Genomic DNA, 18,249 nt, shown 5'->3' on the forward strand with positions numbered 1-18,249 from the left:
AGTAGGAAAGAGACAAGATGTGGATGCAAGGAACCGTTTTTGTTTTTAACTCATGTGACCGGTATTCTCATGGGTAAAGCGTTCTACAAATTCAAACCAATGTAGCCATAAAACCTGCTTTTTAAATTATTATTATTAGCAGTTTACATACTGGAAAATTACTTAAAAATTGGATCCTAGCTTTCAAAGAAGAAAAATCGAGATCAACAGAAAGTGTTATTTTTTTTATTTATGTATTACAAAAGCAAAAAAGCAAAGCTTCATTCACAATAGGAACGACAGACTAGATATAGTTATTTCAGCATTGAACTGCTCTCTGGAATCCCTAAACAATATAGTGTTTTGCAACCATACTCGAGTTTTAGTTTTGCATACAAAATATGTTCTTTACATCAAAGTACATATTAACAAAAACAAGTTCTAGAAATCATATACCCTCTAAGACTATATAATGAAAAAGTCCTTAGCAGGGAATTTTTTTTTTTAATAATACATCCACTTGATAAATATTTTTGTAGAACTTAAAATGAGGTTTATCTCAACATTTTTAAAGTAATATTCCCTTTGTCAAATAATTCTGCAGATGAATGGCAAACACTTATTTCTAAAATGAAATAGCACTGGAAAATATTCAAAGTAAAAGTCTAGCCTTTACTTGAATTTCAAGAAGTTGCAGCTACATACTATATTAGTAAAATCTGAAATGAAATTATTCCCTGTTAATCTCTTCACAGTTTCTTAAAAAAATATTAGTGGAGATAAATTATCTACCAACTTTAAAAATCTAAACTTATGTTCACTGAACAAAAATACATTGTTTCAGAACATTGCCTGTTAACAGCAAAGTACTATAAATAGTTCATGTTCAACTTTTCCTAGCAGCTCATTTCTATAAAATATTTGATTAAAAATAAAATGGGAGAAACATATTCAACACTTAATGGAAGATAGTATCTTTCCATGTATAAAATTTAACTCACAGAAAATTTAAATAAAATCCTAAAATCTTTTTAAAAATACACTACTAAAAAAGTTTATAAGGTAGATTTGATTCAAAAACTTTAGTGCATTTAGAATTAATTGTAGCTCTCAAGCATTGACACCTTTGGAATACCAACTGTGCTCTTTTAAGTCATAGGAAAATTAAAATTATACATTCTAGTTAATAATTACGAAAAAAGATATTTTGTTTAAATTAAAAATGTACCTTCAAAACATCTGTCTTTAGTTGCCAGAAAAAAAAAAGTGTTTGTCACTATTTGGCTCAGAATATAGAGTTAATAAACTGGTTTTAACAAGAGGGTTCTTTTTCTTTAATGAAAGCTTTCATTTTCTATCTTCGGGTATTGCTTTTATGTGAAGAATAAAAGTGAGAAGGAAGAAAATAATTACAAAAGCTTCCAAATGACAGCAACCTGTTTCTATCTGGCAATAAATAAATACTAGAGCCAAGTTCCACATTTGGAAATGGTTGCATTCAAGCTGATCTGAGCAATGAGTGATTTAAGCAACAAGAGAAACAATGGTAGATTCAGAAGCCTCAGATTTGACAAGGAAGAGTTATTTATAGTTTGGACAGATTCCTTGCTGCTCTTTGAACAATGCTGTTGAGGTTAGTTTCGATTGATATTAAACAAAGAGAACTCATTTTAATGGCTTTCTAGCATTTGGAAGAGAGGGCAGGAGCTCCATTAAGTTGGCACATGGGGGTTTTGCAGACGCCTACCTTTCCATTCACAATAGGAACTACACACTAGATACAGTTATTTCAGCATTGAACTGAGTGAAGTTCTTTTTTGCTTAATAAATGCTTCATAGTTAGAATATTCTCTTTAGGAAGCCAATTAGTAACACTTTCAAGATTTGAACCAAATTAAAAATGAAAATTTTGTAAAGTACACAGAAACCAACAGTTAGTAACAATATATTTTATTGTTTGACCAAGCTCTCTTTAGAGTAAGCTAGTTATTACACAATATAAAAACAATAGCCTCATATTCAAAATTATTCTAGATTTAGCAAGTCTTATTTTTGTAAACAAATATCACATTTAAATGCATTTTATATCTATTTTCCCATTTTTGTACCCTTTCCTACTAAGGCGACGATTCAGTCTCCACATAGTTCTGTACATGAAAAACTGAGAGCTGCAAATAAGCATTACAAATTGAATTCACAGAAAATATTTTAAATGGCCAATTCTGGAGGGAAAACCAGGATTTGTTTTGGACACATTCTCATTTTTTTTAAGTGTTACACTTCACCATTCTATTTTCCCATGTGTTTCTATAACCGCCTCTTCTTGGAAATTACAGGCAGTAAATAGGCAGGAAATGGAAACTTCAGAGATTTTTGTTTTTCTTTTGAAGGACTGCATTTCCGAGGAGTAAGATGGAGGACTCCCAGTGTACCTCTTTGGTCATCAAAGGAATAGGGGGAAGAACAGATTCTCAGTATACTTATCAACCTCACCAGACACAAATGATATCAGAGTGAAGAATTTAAATGAAAGGTTCAAAAAAAAAAAAAGGCATCTTTATAGATAATCCTCTGATATTTCTAGCATTCTCATGTGGTTTTTTTACAATAAACCAGAATAAAAAGAACCCAATAGAAAACTGACACATATTTAAACTAGAAATTGAATAAAGAGGTATTTTAAGTATTAAGCCACTTTTTCAATTTCGTTTTCATTTCTTTTCAAAACTTTTACCTCATATTTTTGTAACTTTAAAAAGAATGACCTGTTTTACATTTCCCCGTATGGGAGGGAAAAAAAGAAGGATCTGCTACAATAAATAGCTCTGTGACTATCAGGTGAAATGAAGTGCTGCGAATGCTCAGCAATGTGAATGAAACAGCACGTCGACAAAGAATGAGGTTAAAGGCAATTCTACGAAACACTGAAATAAACTGCTAACAGATTTTGTAAGAGACACTTATTCCACCATGCTGAAATATGGCAGAAATAATATCTAGCTGCAATGTATATGTTGAAATACCAAGAGTATCAGTAAGCTCTGAAGCTTTTGTGGACCATAAATACGGGAAATTTAAATGAATACCTGTTGGGATTATGATTGCACTCCAATTCTCAACTAAGTGAAAGGAAAAAATAGACACCAATATGTCTCACTGCTCTAATACATAAATGAGCCTGACCAGATTTTTATGGAAAAAAAAAAAATCGTTTCCACCGTCAAACTTATATTCTATAAATATATTGACTTTAAATTAGCAGTCACCTAATTAGGAATAAGCCCACCCCCCCCCCAAAAAAAATAAACAATAAACAAAACTATAAAACACCAAAACGTAAAACCAAGTAAAGCATAATGTGATTATTCTCAGTGTTGGTTATGTTGTCCCCTTGCAAAATGACAGGCAAAATCATACTTGTTTTTACATTTGCAACCACATATGTTACACTGAAAAGGATTTTCATACCCATGGCATCCCATGTGAATGGTGTAAAGGATATTGTCGGCAAAGTACATATCACAGTGCTGGCAGTGGTGTAGAAGCTGCGGATCCTGGACAGGCAGGGTCGGAGCCGGAGTGCTCGGCTGGCTGTTCCCTATGCTGGGAGTACTCGTGTGGGCACTTGGTTCACTGCTCGGACCTGCCACTGGACTATAGTTCCTCTGACTATGTGACGGCCGAGGCTCAGGGCTTGTGGGAGAGGAGCTCTGAGGAATACTCGCTGACACGGCAGCAACCACTGCTTGGGCAGAAGGCTGCTGCATCATGAAAGGCTTCTCGTCGGGGCAGGGAACTACATCAGGAGATGCAGGGTTTTGGTTTTCCGGTGGCAAACTAGACAACTGTCCTGCCAGGGTTGAGAGCTGATTTAAGGGGTTGTCAACCATGAGTTCTTGGGGGTCTCTTGGTAGGCCACCAGTTGATGTGGGTTTTGCCATACTTTCATAGGAGTCAGTCTGGATATTTGGGATTTCATGGGTAAAATCGTTAAGGTAGTCTGGCTTCTGAACCACCATGGAAGGTGGACTTAAGTTGATTAATGCTCTTCTGCTATAGCCCAGATTGCTTGTTTTCTTCTGTAAAACTCCCCACATTTTCTTGCTGCTTAAGGAAGACCTAGTACCTTTAATTGGTACCATTTTATGCTTGCGCCTTCGATGATGGGATAGGTTACTTCGATCACTGCAGCGGAAGGAACATAATTCACATTTGTATGGTTTTTCTCCTGTATGGGAACGCATGTGGGCTTCCAGGTGACGCTCGTAAGCAGATGCAAATGGACATAAGTGACATCTATGAGGTTTCTCACCTGTTTAAAAAGAAAAATGGGGGAGAAACTGCAAAAGTAGTTCATTTATGGAAAGTTTCACATTTCATCCATTAGACTTAGATATTGATCAGATTTCTTTGCAAAGAAACCTGTCACCTTAAATACAGCTTAAGAACTCATCAGCAACAATTTGAGATATACAGATACAAGATACACTCTATTAGTCAATAATATAAAAATTGTTATGGCTTCAACTGGCATTTGGGGAAAGAACAGCAAAACTGACAATAATATTCCCTACATAATAATGACTATAAAAAGCATGCCTCAGTTATGTATTTATGTACACAACCATACATGAAACACTTCTTCATACGTATTCACACACAAACACAAATACCCCTTCCTCAGGGAAAAATACAAAAACCTTTTCTAAAAAGTTTTTCTATTAAATAGAAAGCTCAAAATGGAAATGAACTTCCCAGTCCAAGTATGAGTTATGCAAAGTGTCCCTTCAAAATGGCTAGTGCTTCACCTCTACCTTCTCTCCTCTTCAGTTGCCGAAAGGGACAATTTTAGTGCCATTAGCTGAAAATGGCACACATATGTAATGTTAAGTATTTGGAATAGGAGATCTGGAGTCATTAACGTAACAAATAAGTACTGAGTACTTACTATGGGTCAGATGCTCTGTTAGGGTCTATGGGCACAAACGTGGCCCTGACACAAGCCCTGTCCTCAAATGTTTTCAGGCCACCACGACACAGCATGAAAACCCAAAGGGCACACAGGTAGGACTGATCAGGTCCTGGGCCAGAGCAGGAAGTAGTTAGGAGGGTTTCTCAGAAGGGGAGATGGCTAAAATGAGCGCTGGGGATTAGCAGCTGTATAAAAGCTTCATCCCTGGTGGACAACTGAAATATACTTAGTAAGGATAAAGATAAAAACATTTTCTCACTTCACACTACCTTCAGCATTAACAAAGAAGCAGACAGACAGATATTGAAAGATTATGTGGATCAAGAAGATGGCTAAGGAAGAGGAAGTTCCAGAAGGCGCCTTAATTCCTATTTGTATGTTGTTATGGCACTGTTTTGAAAAAATGGAGTAACTTCCCCATTTAATCATACCTTCTATCAACCTTCAATTTTAAACTATCAGAACTATTTATACATCAGATCAACCTGCATTCCTTGGCCCCTCTTCTGCCCCCAAAGAAATGCCTTCTCCAGCCATTTCTCCATTACCTGTGTGGATTCTAATATGTTCAATAAGCCGGGCTGTTCCTTTGCTGGCATAGTTGCAGTACCGACACTTGAGCTTCCCATCAAAGGTCCTTTCAAACCCGTCTACTAACATTCCTGAGTTTTCATCCAGGGAAACTTCAACAGATGGGTGATCGAGTCCATTTTGATCACCATCTGTTCCAGCTATAAACAAAGTGTAGCAAAAGAAATTATGCATTGCAGAATCAACTCCATTTAGCATTTTAGTCTTGAGTGGTAGAAAATATTTCATAAATTGATAATTTAACACAAAAGCTAAGCTCAGAAAATACAGATTTTCTGAACAGAGGTTAATTTCATACCAAAGCAGTATTCTGTAGAGAACCTTTTATAGGGGAACCTCCAATTACACATAAATTTTATCAGACCTCAACATGCTTTTGAAGAAGAGAAGAGGGTATTATCCTCATTTGACAGGTGTGGAAAACATAGGGCAGTAATGGCAAACAGTAATGGCAAAATTATAAACGTTTAAGATTCTAGCCACTTCTACAAGTATTATAATTAGCAGTCAAGATAATCTCCCCAAATCCTAACTCAGTTTACTGTAGTCTAAAGCAATTAATGTTGAGCTTTGCACTGTTTCATTTGGTTTATACACATGTTCTAGATTCTGGGATGCATTTAAGATCTTAAAATTCTAACAGCGTGTAAAAGGAAGATACTGTATCTGATACCTCTGAATGTTAGAACTGTAAGAATCTGAAAACTAAAAGATGTTTGTCTAGTCCTTTGTTTTTAATTTAACCCAACTACTTCTTTATCCATATAAAGAAACTGAAGGGGCAAGTGCTCATAACCAAGAAAAGCAGCCAAGCAGTGGGTACTACATCCCTGGTCTCCTGAATCCCAGTCCAGGAATCTGTACACTATAGTGTAAGGGGGGGAGATTTTTATTCCTACAATTTCTTGGGAAAAACACATCTCTACCCCAGGAAATAGCAGCTCTAGTATGAGCAAGTCAAGCCCCATCCTTCACCAGAAGTGAAGTGACTTTGCTAGCTGGTGCAAATGCAATATCCAATAGTACTACTGTATTGAGGGACAAGGCTTAGTGTCCCCATCTTCGATTTCTCTCCCAAGTCTGTGACTCTCAAAATTTAATGTGTATATTAATCATGTGGGGAGCTTATTAAAACACAGATTCTTATTCAGTAGAATCTGTAGTGGGGACTGACATTTTACACCTCTAACAACCTCCCAGGTGATGCCTGCTCTCTGCTGCTAGTCCCTGTACAACAAGGCTATAGACTATCTATGTCAGGGGTCAGCAAACTTCTCCCATTAAGGATCAGATACTAAGTACTTTAGGCTTTGTGGGCCATCTGTTCTCTATCACAACTACTCAGGTCCACTATTACAGCACAAAAACAGTTACAGAAAATATGTAAACAAGTAAGTGTAGCTACGTTTTACTAAAACTTTATTTATGGATGCTGCAGTCTGAATTTCATATAATTCGTACATATTACTCTTTTTTTCCCCCATAATTTAGTATTGATTTTTTTTTCCCCAACCATTTTAAAATGTAGAAATCACTTTTAATTTGCAGGTCATACAAAAATGATTAGCAGTCCAGACTGGACCCATGGGTAGTAGTCTGTTGACCCCTGAGATACATTCAGCAATAGAGTAATAGTCTGTGTGGTAAGTAAACCAGACAAAAGTCTCTCTGTAGCAGGCTCCAAGTGGGTCTCTGCTTTCTCTATTCTGGTCCTCTGTCTAGAGAAGGAAATGTGGTCAGCCCTTTCATTTCAAGAGAAGAAACAAAAACTCCTATTGTGTCTCTGGTTTCTGATTTAATCTAATCCAGATTTCCTAATGGCCAAATCCTTTGTGTAGTGAAGCTGATGCTCTGCCCTCTGTGGGCTCCTTGTGTCTACCGTTAGCTCACAGAACTTAGACTATGGGAAGGATATTTAGAACTCCTAACCTTCCAACAGGACCATAATGCCTCCCTAGATCAGGTTAGGCCCTTGGGAAGTTTCATTCTCTCTCAACAAAAATCTGACATGTTTCAGAAGGAAAACAAATTGTCCTGTGTATTTCTAAGTAAGAATGGAATGATTCACATAAGTGAATAGTGGTCTTCACTGTATGGAAAATTATACACAAGCATTAATATATTTGTAAGAAATGAATTATTTAATAGTATTAAAATGAGTCTACCTCCCTGAAGAGCCTCTGCTTCTTTGTCCCCACTAACTGATCCAGAAATCATGTTCACATGATGAGTCTGTTGAGTCAGATATTCTTGGAAATCTTTCACGAAGTCCAAAGGCTCTGGTTTCTTTTCACCCATCTTTGCTTTGTTTTTTTTTTTTTCTTTTTTCTTTTTTCTTTTGAAGTTTAGTTTGTTATGCCTAGGGGGAAAAAAACTGAAATAATTTCACACTACTTAGGGAGATCTGGTACGTATTAAAACAACAGTGACAAAGATTACTATGTGCAAGACAATATACAAAGCAACAGAGTATATAGTACCTGCCTTGAACTATCTTATCATCTTCTTGGTGAACTAGGGAACACAGACATAAAATTTTCAAAATTTAATATATTTAATATTTAAATAAACTAGGACTTAAACTCAGTCATAAGAGGATGGACAAAATTACAAAGACTGAAAAAAAAGAAAGTCTGTATGAAAGAAACAGGCATAGCAGCAGGGATTATCAATAAAGGAGACAGTTAAAAAAAAAAAAAAAAAAAGGCTCAGTCAGGGCCAGACAAAATTTTCTGGAAGATAGACATGTTGGTTACATGTCTCTGTTGTCCAGCAGAGTTCTACTAGCCACACATAACAACAAGCACTTCAAAGGTGGCTAATACAAATGACCTGAGTTTTTTTTATTTTATTTAATTGATTTAAATAGAAATAGCTATATATAGCTAGTGATTATGATTTCAGGCAGCAGGGCCCTCAAATCATAGGGTTCACATGAATGACTACTCTAGAAATAGGTGCTCTAGAAAAGGGAGTGGCAAGCCTTCTCCATAAAAAGGCCACACAGTATCTTATGTTCTGCAGGTGATGCGGTCTCTGGTTGCAACTATTCAACTCTGTCATTATAGCTAAAAGCAGGCACAAATAATGTATAAACAAATTGAGCATAAGCAGGCCTTGGGCCAGACTGGCCTATAGGGCATAGTTTATGGACCTCTGCCTTAGAAACCCAAATCACCACCTCTGCCACTACCCATGATCCTATTCACTCTGAGAATGGGTTGGGGGGGTGGTAATGAAGAAAGAAAACAAAAAATTTCTGATGCTAATGTAGAGGAAAGTCTCATATGAAATATTATATTCAGAAACTAAATTCACCCTCCCATATAATGGCCCAAATTCAGAAATCAAATAACCAAAAAGTTGTTTAGTAAGAACAAGATAAAAAAAAAAAAAAGTCTAGCACTTAGGAGACAAATTTCTTCCAGTAGAAATATTTTTATGCAAATGTATAAGGTCTTCTTAAATATGTCTTCTGCTATTTTTTCCCTAAACTCCAACTATTTCATGAGTAATTTCTATCTTAAAAAGTTCTCATCTTTAAAAGCCAGTAGAGTGAATCTAAAGCTAAAGATTAGTCACTTCAAAAAAAAAAAAGATTAGTCACTTCTCAACATTTATGCTTAACTTTTTCTCAAAGCACAGCACACACACAGAAGAGCACATCAATTGTACAGGGAGAGCTCAACTAGTCGTCACAAAGTGAACGTATCCATGAAGTCTGACCCAGGATGGGAACAGGTCACAAGCATTCCAGGTGCCCCCTGGTGGACCCTTCCAGTACTGTCCCCTAGAGCCAGGGCAAGGGCTCTGCTACCCTGACTTATGATATTGCTATGTCACAGGACTTGCAATACATTCAGCTTTAGACAATGCAAAATAGTTTTTCAAAGGGCTTATGCCAATTTACACTCCTACCCGCATGAATAAGAACCTTGCTAACACGCGTAGTTTTTGCCTTCTTCATTGAACCCACTCCAGAGGGTGCAAGTTAGTATCACCCTGGTCTTCATTTCTTTTTTTTTTTTTTAATTTATTCATGAGAGAGAGAGAGAGAGAGAGAGAGAGAGAGAGAGGCAGAGACACAGGCAGAGGGAGAAGCAGGCTCCATGCAGGGAGCCTGATGTGGAACTCGATCCCAGGTCTCCAGGATCACGCCCGGGGCTAAAGACAGCCCTAAACCATTGAGCCAGCCAGCCGGGCTGCCCCATTTCTATTCTTTGATAAATAATGAAGTTGTTTACTTTTTATGTTAGTCATGGAGCTACCCTCTATTTTCAGTACCTGTTAAAGTTTTCTGCTCATTTTTCTATTAGGCTTTCTTTTTTCTAATTAATATGTAACAATTCTTTATAATATTCTGGATATGAGTTGTTTATTAGATATATACTTTTTCGTGTCTTCTCTCACTCTTTGGTTGCCTTTTCACTTTCCTAAAGATAATCTGATAAATAGAAGTTCTTAACATAGTCCAATTTACCCATTTCTTTCCTTTACATTGAGTTGTGACCTTGCCAATATCTTTCTTGAAATTCTCTTCCGCAGTTTCTTCTAAGAGCTTTACTATTTTTTACCTTTCATATTTGATTCTTTTTTTTTTAAGATTTTATTTATTTATTCATGAGAGACACACAGAGAGAGAAAGGGAGAGGCAGAGACATGGGCGGAGGGAAAAGTGGGCTTCTCGTGGGGAGCCTGATGTGGGACTTGATCCCAGACCCCAGGATCAAGACCTGAGCACGACCTGAGCCGAAGACAGATGCTCAACCACTGAACCATCCAGGCGTCCCTACCTTTCATATTTTTATCTGGAATTGAGCTTTGTGTATGTACAGTGTGAGATAAGAGTCAAAATATACTTTTTTCCAGAGAGAGCCGACTGTCCTAGCAATATGCACTTCTCCATTAGACTCTATTACCACCTTCCTTTTCTAAATCAGGTGATTATAGATATGTCACCCTATTTCTAGATTCTCTATTGTTCCACTGGTCTATTTTTGTGTACTTTCACACTAATATTACATGTACCCAATAATAAAAATTTTAATATCTCAGTCGTTTAGGTCTACCCATTAAATTTTTCTTCTTTGAGAATATCTGGACTACTCTGGGTACTTTTCAGCCTGTTTTCCAAAGAAAGTGTTGTAGAGTTGAGAAATGAGAGGGCTCCACTGATGGCACATTTACCAACTGACAGCAGTAGCTTGACCAATGTTTTAAGACCAAAACTTCCGTCTCAACTAACTAAACTGTACTCTTCTAGATATATACTAACCCTATGTTCCTCCTAGAGAATGCAGTACTGTACAACAATGCAGTGATATTTTAGCAACTAATGAAGGACACAGGGCTGTTTTTTATTTCTCTTGTTTACTGGCCCCAGGTTGATTTAATTTCTGTATTTCTTGTCTTCCTCTCTGTTCACAGTTAACTTGTTCTTTATTCTAAACATATTTATCGAAATAAGAATGTGCAGAGAGCAAATTTTCATTGTTCTCAATGCAACATTTGTGAATAGTTCTTTTCTTCCCTTCTTGGAAGATGTCTAGGGGTTTTTAAAAGGTATTATTATTATTACCTCTTTTCACTGTTTTCTAGAAAGCTGAGGCCACCAAAAGTCTATCATTGGAATGAACAGAGTATTACAGTATTATGCCAAACTTACTAGCTTGAAGACTCTGAATAGAAACTTCCTCGCTGTAATTTCTTACTTCGTAAAATGGAATAATAATACCAATGGGCAGTAGCTGGTTTAAGTTTTACAAGTATCTGTATGTAAAGTATTTCCCAATACCTGTAACTTATGGCATGTTCTCAGCTATTTTTGCAGCAAAAATAGTTATACCTCAGGTCAAAACATCCCTCTGTCCCAGATTCAGTATTTTCCCTTTTTTCTATCAACAAACTCATCAACTGAGCATGGTAAAAGATTGTTTTAATGTTCTTTAGTTACAATGAAATGAACATGGTCTACCTTTGTCTCATTAATCCATATAGTACAAATTGCAATTTCCCAAACTCGTATCTTACTTGACTCTTCTAGGTACCATCTTTTAAATCACTTTCTTTGGGCTGGCTCAAATTTCTTAATCTTAAGGATTATTTTTGGTTTCTGAACAGATTTGTTTCCGTTGCTTTTTCTCATCTTACCAGGCTTATCTGAACTCACTCTCTCTGCTTCCTAATCAGTTTATTACTATTTGTTCTGTGACTACTGTTGATTCTGTTCATTTGTCCTTTAAAATTTGCCCTCTGGTTAGTGGGGGAAAAAGTGAGCCAGTCAGCTCCAAAGAAAAATATTATTAAGAATAAGATCAACAATAATCTGTAGAAGAAAAAGATTAACATTAATCTATAAGATCATATCTCAACAAAAGGGAAAGGAAAGAAGGACAACAAAACACACACAGGTGGGAAACAATGCAAAAATATACATTAAAGGTATAGAGTTATAAAATGAGTTCCAGAAAATAAGAAATGTAAACAAAAGTGAAATCGTTTTTTTAAAAAGTAACAATCAAGAAATTTCCAAAATTAAAGATCCTTTTCAGATGGAAAAGGATCATAAAATGCAAAACAGAATATAAGAAAACCACTTACACATTTGATATTTTAAAATCTCAAAGAACACAAAAAGAATATAAAACTCCCTAGATAAAAAAAAAAAAGGCAGTCCACTCACATAAGAAAAACAATCAGAATGATATCTGAGTGCCAAAGGCAACACTAGGTTAATTAGGTGCAAGAAAATAATAGACTAATCATTTATTCAAATTGGAATGTTTAAACTTCCTCAAGCCGATAAAGGCTATCTTTAGAAAATCTACAGCAATTAATGGAGAAAATTTAGTTGCATTTCCTTTAGAATCAAGAACAAGACCAGGATGATTGCTATTACTACTGCTACTTAATATAATACTAGAGGAAGAGGTCTCCACAATAAAAGGAAAAAAGAAAATAAATGGTATGAGTATTAGGAAGGCCTATAGATTGTGTCCTAATTATGAAAGTTATAATTAAGAAAGAACTCCTGGTATTTACATTGCAACTTAGCATCACTTCTTGCTAATCTATAAGAAAATTGAGATATGCTTCCACTGGAAAATATCTGAATATACTCTGGTAGGCTTCATTACAAGATAAATCTGACCAACTTCTGATTAGAAAGCCTAAGACTGCTATGGTAAAACATGTGATAGTGCAGAAAAAATGCAGGAGATTGCCAGTAAGCAAGCAGAAGAAAATGGTATTTTTATACATGCATCTCAAGTTTTAAGAACACAAATGAGCCTAATTACAGAGGATGGCTGGCATATTTTGACAGTCTTGGTTATTATCACATTGTCACATTATAAATTTCACTGCGTTCTCTGCCATAAATTGTGCGGTGATTTTCAATCACAATGCATGAAGGACTTTAAAAAAACAACAACAAAATAAAGAATGCCAATGAGAAAAGGGAAGATAATATTGTAAATATAAAACAATCTGTTCTTAAATTAAGAGTTTTAAATATATTGAAATGGTTTTCAACCTCAGATATTCTGCAGTGTAAAAAATAAGCATCATTCCATCCCTAAGCAGTTTCTGTGCTCACTTGACCTTCATCACATCTCTCTCACATAATCTCTTTTTCGCGCGCGCGCACACACACACACACACACACACCTCGCGACAGGCCCTTACCTGAATCTGAATAGTCTTTGGTTCAAAATCCAGCTATCTCCACCTCAAGTCACTATTTCCAAGCAACAATAAGTAGAAAAAGAACAATAACTGTGGAACTACATAAGACTTCCTAATATCAAAAGAAAATAAAGATTTTATATACAAGCCATCTACCTGTCCTTATTGAAGTAATCGTTAGTCTCTGAGAATTTAATCTAAGAACTCCACAAATTAACTGAAATCCAGAGATGCCCCTAAAACACTGATAAGTTTAAAAACCTTTACAAACATACCATAAAAATCTACTTTAGGACTTCAGCAAACTATAATGTTTTTACTAAAGATATCTTTTCCAAGAGCCACAAATTCAACATCTTGGAGCCTGTTAGCCAAAAAATAACTCACATAAAATTTCAATATGTTAAGATCATATCATCAGAAAAAGAAACATATGTGAGTTCTCCCAACTTTACTGCAGATTTGGGTGGTATATTCCTAGCCGGATCTACTCTTTCTACTAAATGATATCTAATTATACCAACCAGAGAATTATTCCTATACTCTATGATTATCATTCCTTTTGCTATGGCAAAATTTCTGAGTCCTCCCTGTGATTACTCTGATTAAAGTTAAGCTGGGTCTAGTATGGGATTCCATGGGATGTAGGTCCATGTCTGTATAAACTGGGTAAAATGTACCCGAACTATATTTATACCAATAGTTTTTCCTAAATTATCCATTCAAGGCTCAAAAATAAGGTTCTCACAAAACAACCAGGGGCTACCCACACTAGTGAAGGAAAGAAGTACTTAAGAAATAAGCTTTGAGGGGCTCCTGGGTGCCTCAGTTGGTTAAGCATCTAACTTCGGCTCAGGTCATGATCCTGAGGTCCTGGGATCAAGCCCCATTGTTGGGGTCCGGGCTCAGTGAAGAGTCTGCTTGTCCTCTCCCCATTGCTCATGCTCTCTTTCTCCCACTCTCTCTCTCCAATAAACAAATCAATCTTTAAAAAAAATAAAAATAAAAAGGAAGCCATGATATCCCAGAAGAACATGGAAACCTCTTTATCTTTGAGCAGCTCTTTTTTTTTTTTTAAGATTTTATTGGGGATCCCTGGGTGGCTCAGTGGTTTATCGCCTGCCTTTGGCCCAGGGCGCGATCCTGGAGTCCCAGGATCGAGTCCCACGTCCGGCTCCCGGCATGGAGCCTGCTTCTCCCTCCTTCTGTGTCTCTGTCTCTGTCTCTCTCTATGTCTATCATAAATAAATAAATCTTTAAAAAAAATAGAGACACAGAGCGAAAGAGAGAGAGAGAGAGAGAGAGAGAGAGAGAGGGAGGCAGAGACACAGGCAGAGGGAGAAACAGGCTCCATGCAGGGAGCCTGACGTGGGACTAGATCCCAGGTCTCGAGGATCACAACCTGGGCTGAAGGCAGCGCTAAACCACTGAGCCACCCGGGCTGCCCACCTTTTTTTTTTTTTTTTAAAGATTTTATTTATTTATTCATGAGAGACACAGAGAGGCAGACACAGGCAGAGGGAGAGCCAGGCTCCCCACATGGAGCCTGATGCAGGACTCGATCCCAGACCCCATGATCATGACCTGAGCCAAAGGCAGACATTCGACCACTGAGCCACATAACTTAAAACTATTCTCTGACTTTCCTTGGTTTCTGATAAAGGATTTATTTGTAATGAAGTCTTCTGATACTACTTCTTCAATCTCACATTATAAATGGGAAGTTGCTGACACACACACACATACCCTCTTAACCAGGAACTAACAAAACAGGCATTGTGATGTGAATTAGAAGACAGCCACAACTATGAAAGAGCAGTGACACAGGAACTCTCTATAACCTACTTTCTTCCCAACGTCGATCTTTTTTAAAAGCTATGGGAGAATTCTGAGAACATGATTAGGGAATAAAAGATCTATTTTATTCACCTACCATTTGAGGGTTACTAACCATAAGGTAGAACACTAAGCAACTAACTTATGTAATAGCTTAATTTGGCCGTTAGGTAGGCCTCTACAAATAAAGTGACTGCAGTTCAATAGGTGTGCTTAATTTATAGCCCAATAATTATGGTCACTCAAAGATTTACTCTGCCATAGAATACACATCAATGGAAAAGCCTGATAAATGAGGACTGATTAGTATAAAGAGCAACATGGTCCTTCAAAGACAATTAGAACACATTTCTCTGATTACAGAACTGTCCAAAAAAAAAAAAAATTCCTTGAACGCAAAAAAGGGACATTATGAGGCTTTGAGAAATCAGAAAACATAACACAGAAGTAAAATACAAAGTCAGAAGATATCCAAAACGGAAGCTACACATTCTAACCTTTTCACCCCAAATCAGTTCCTCCTTTTTCTTGCCACTCCAACATTGATGAAATGTAGAGTAATCGAAATTTACTCTGGAGACACACCAAGGGACTCCAAAAGGCCATGGAGGGAATTTCAACTAAAATTGAAAAGCCATACAGAGGTCTGCAAAGAAAAGCACACCACGAATCAAAACCTTTATGGGAAAAAGTTAATTCGCATCTACAGGTTTATTAAGCTAAGAAAAGAACTTCTACCAATTTTACCATTACCGGAAAAGAAAACTAATATAACAGGTGATCGGAGAACAGAGCAACAGGTTCACGTCAACAAAAGTTCCAAAGCATCACCAAAGAATATTAACACGCACCAATCTGACTCCCCTCCCGTCTTCTGGTGGATTTGTGAAGATTTCACTTTTGGCAAGCTCTTAGTATCTTTCTTAAATTCAAGTTATTAATCTCATTTGTGCACGATATCGTACACTCACAGGGCCAGCCTCAGTACTGCCCAACTAGAATTGCATAAAAATAACGTGCTAGCCTTGCAGGGAAACACTTGTGGGAAAGGCTTAAAAAGAAAACCTCTGGGCATCCCCAAAAGGGAACATTTGATTCCCATCTTTATTATGCTTTCTATCGCAATCCCAAACACAGGGTCTTCCAGAAACCAGTCTGAACTGCCCCCCTGGGGGCAAAAACACAAAACATCTCCATTCCCTGGAACGACTTCCCAACAATACCCTGTTAGCTGTGTGGAAGGCACATCATAGATTGAAATTAAGTGGAATTTCAAAACCGTCGGTCCGGACGTTTTTCGATTTTGTGTCCAAGTAAGTTCTGTCTCTCCTGAACATGAAATTTCATTAGAAGTCACGATTTAAAGCGCCCGTTTCTCCTCCTCCCGCTCGTCACTCCTCGCTGGGGTTCCTGAACCGCACACGAAGCGGGGGCGGGCGGACGGGCACTAAACGGGCCACGTGGTTGGTTAGCAGGAGCTAGAACTGGTTTTTAACTTCATTTCAAATTCACAGTTGCAGAGCCCTTGGTGGGTGCGCGGCTGGGCTGCCCGCACTCCTGGTTTATGAGCCCGAAGAGGTGTTTGCTGCGAAGCCCTCCCCGGACCTCACGTCTCCGCAGAACTGGAGGGGGCACCAACAGCAGAGGCTAACCCAGGCTGGACCATCAGGTTAACAGACCGAGGTTTTAAAAAGTCCTCCCGAGGGGCAGCCCAAGACTGGCGTCGGGGCAGCATCCTCATCAGGATTCGGAGCACCCAGGGGCCCCGCGCCTCCGCCGAGCCCCAGGACCCGGGGCCTGGTGAACACGCGACCCCGGGCCCCCCCCCCGGGCCCCCACCCCCGCCCCCGCCCCCCCACGACCACCTGTCGGAGCCAGAGGCAGTCCCTACCCGGGCGTCTCCAGCCCCTGCCCACAGGCGCCGCTCCCTCGGGGCTCCCGGAACCGACCGACAGCACACTCCGCGCTCGGGCGGGAACATCCCGGGTCGTGACCCTGCCGACCGGCCGACCACGCCCAACCCTCCGCCGAGACTGACTCCCGGCCCCGACCCCCGGCTCGCCCCTCCTCCTGCTGCTCCTTCTTAGCCGTCCTGCTCCGCTGTGTCGCTGCCGCCCGAGCCGGAAGCCCGCTACTTACCACCGGACCACCGCGCCGAGTAACTCCCACTGCCTTGTTGAACGCCGCCGCCGTCGCCGCCGCCGCCGCCGCCGCCTTCGTCACCGCCGCCGCCGCCGCCGCCGCCATGCTTGTTGTGTCTCCGACTCTCTTCCCGCCCCGCTGCCTCCTCCAAGTCTCGCGTGAGCAGGACGTAGGGCAAAGGCGGAGCGGGGGCTGTGTGTCTCTCTTGGGGTTCCGTAGGCGGGAAGGGGCGGGGCCGGGGAGGTGTGTCGGGGGCGGGGCGGGCCGGGGCGGGCCGGGGCGGGCCGGGGCTCTGGCTCCGCCCCCGCGCGCTGGCCGCGGGCCCGGAGGCGCGGAGCAGCGACTCCGCGGGTTGGCAGGGCCGCTGGGGGTCATGGAGGCGGCGGCGGCGCGGCTGCTGCGCGGAGGCGCGCTGGTGAGTGCGCTGGCGGCGGGGGCTTCTCCTAACGGGACCCGGGGGCCCCCGGTCTCCCTCCAGGCCTCTGGCGGAGCAGGTCCCCGCTCCTGTGAGGAGGGCTGGGCCGGGAGTGGCGGGCAGCTGGCGAGAAGGGGGGTGGGAGCGGTTCTAGAAGCTTCGCAGCCGGAGCCGGAGCCGGAGCCGGAGCCGGAGCCCTGAGTGGCGTCGGAGAGCCGCGGCGCCCTGTGTTCTCTGCAAGCCGTCGGGCCCTGGGAGCCCCGGGGCCCGGGGTCTTCGGGGGCATTTTGCAGAGACGTGTCCCCTCCGATGCCACGTGCCCCCCGCTAGCCCACTCCACCCCCACCTCCCAATTTTAGCTAAAAAGGTAGTTGAAACGCAGGCACGGTCTTTGCTGTCCTCCCTCCTGCAGCCCCTGCTCCAAAGTTAGGAAGCGCCCCTGGGGTTGGTCAGACCTACCAGCCAGTCCGGGGATCCCTCTGCCCCTTGTCTGCTGACCGGGGGCCCGGCATCTCCCATGGGCGAGCTCACCCCAGCTCGGGGGTGCGCATTCCCGGAGCAGCGTCCTTGCACTTGAGATTCTCGACACCTGCCTCCCAGGAATAGTCACCTGTTGCACCTAATCCTG

At 40.1% G+C, this 18,249-nt stretch overlaps 2 protein-coding genes across 7 annotated transcripts in view; one reads left to right on the forward strand and one right to left on the reverse strand.

Moving 5' to 3' along the window:
- Positions 1–209: 209 nt before the first annotated feature.
- On the reverse strand, positions 210–17,319 carry IKZF5 (IKAROS family zinc finger 5). Of its 6 annotated transcripts, none has more exons than XM_055300144.1 (5): positions 17,204–17,319; positions 15,562–15,710; positions 7,708–7,916; positions 5,500–5,682; positions 210–4,291 (listed from the first exon to the last, which is right to left on the reverse strand). In XM_055300144.1, the coding sequence occupies exons 3-5, from the start codon at positions 7,838–7,840 to the stop codon at positions 3,348–3,350; spliced, it is 1,260 nt and encodes a 419-aa protein (XP_055156119.1). In that variant the 5' UTR covers positions 7,841–7,916; positions 15,562–15,710; positions 17,204–17,319; the 3' UTR covers positions 210–3,347. The 6 variants fall into 6 exon arrangements, with proteins under 6 accessions (XP_055156119.1, XP_055156121.1, XP_055156118.1 ...); XM_055300146.1 differs by lacking the exon at positions 17,204–17,319 and adding an exon at positions 16,956–17,006; XM_055300143.1 differs by lacking the exon at positions 15,562–15,710 and having other exon boundaries at positions 16,956–17,318.
- A 178-nt stretch (positions 17,320–17,497) lies between these two features.
- ACADSB (acyl-CoA dehydrogenase short/branched chain) overlaps positions 17,498–18,249 on the forward strand; it is a 41,634-nt gene continuing 40,882 nt past the window's right edge. Inside the window, exon 1 of the mRNA XM_055300449.1 lies at positions 17,498–17,621. Coding sequence (XP_055156424.1) covers positions 17,580–17,621 — 42 coding nt within the window. The 5' untranslated portion in view covers positions 17,498–17,579. The remainder of the gene's footprint in view (positions 17,622–18,249) is intronic.

Source organism: Nyctereutes procyonoides, unplaced genomic scaffold (genome assembly GCF_905146905.1).
Source record: "Nyctereutes procyonoides isolate TBG_1078 unplaced genomic scaffold, NYPRO_anot_genome, whole genome shotgun sequence".
NCBI classification, from domain to species: Eukaryota; Metazoa; Chordata; class Mammalia; order Carnivora; family Canidae; genus Nyctereutes; species Nyctereutes procyonoides.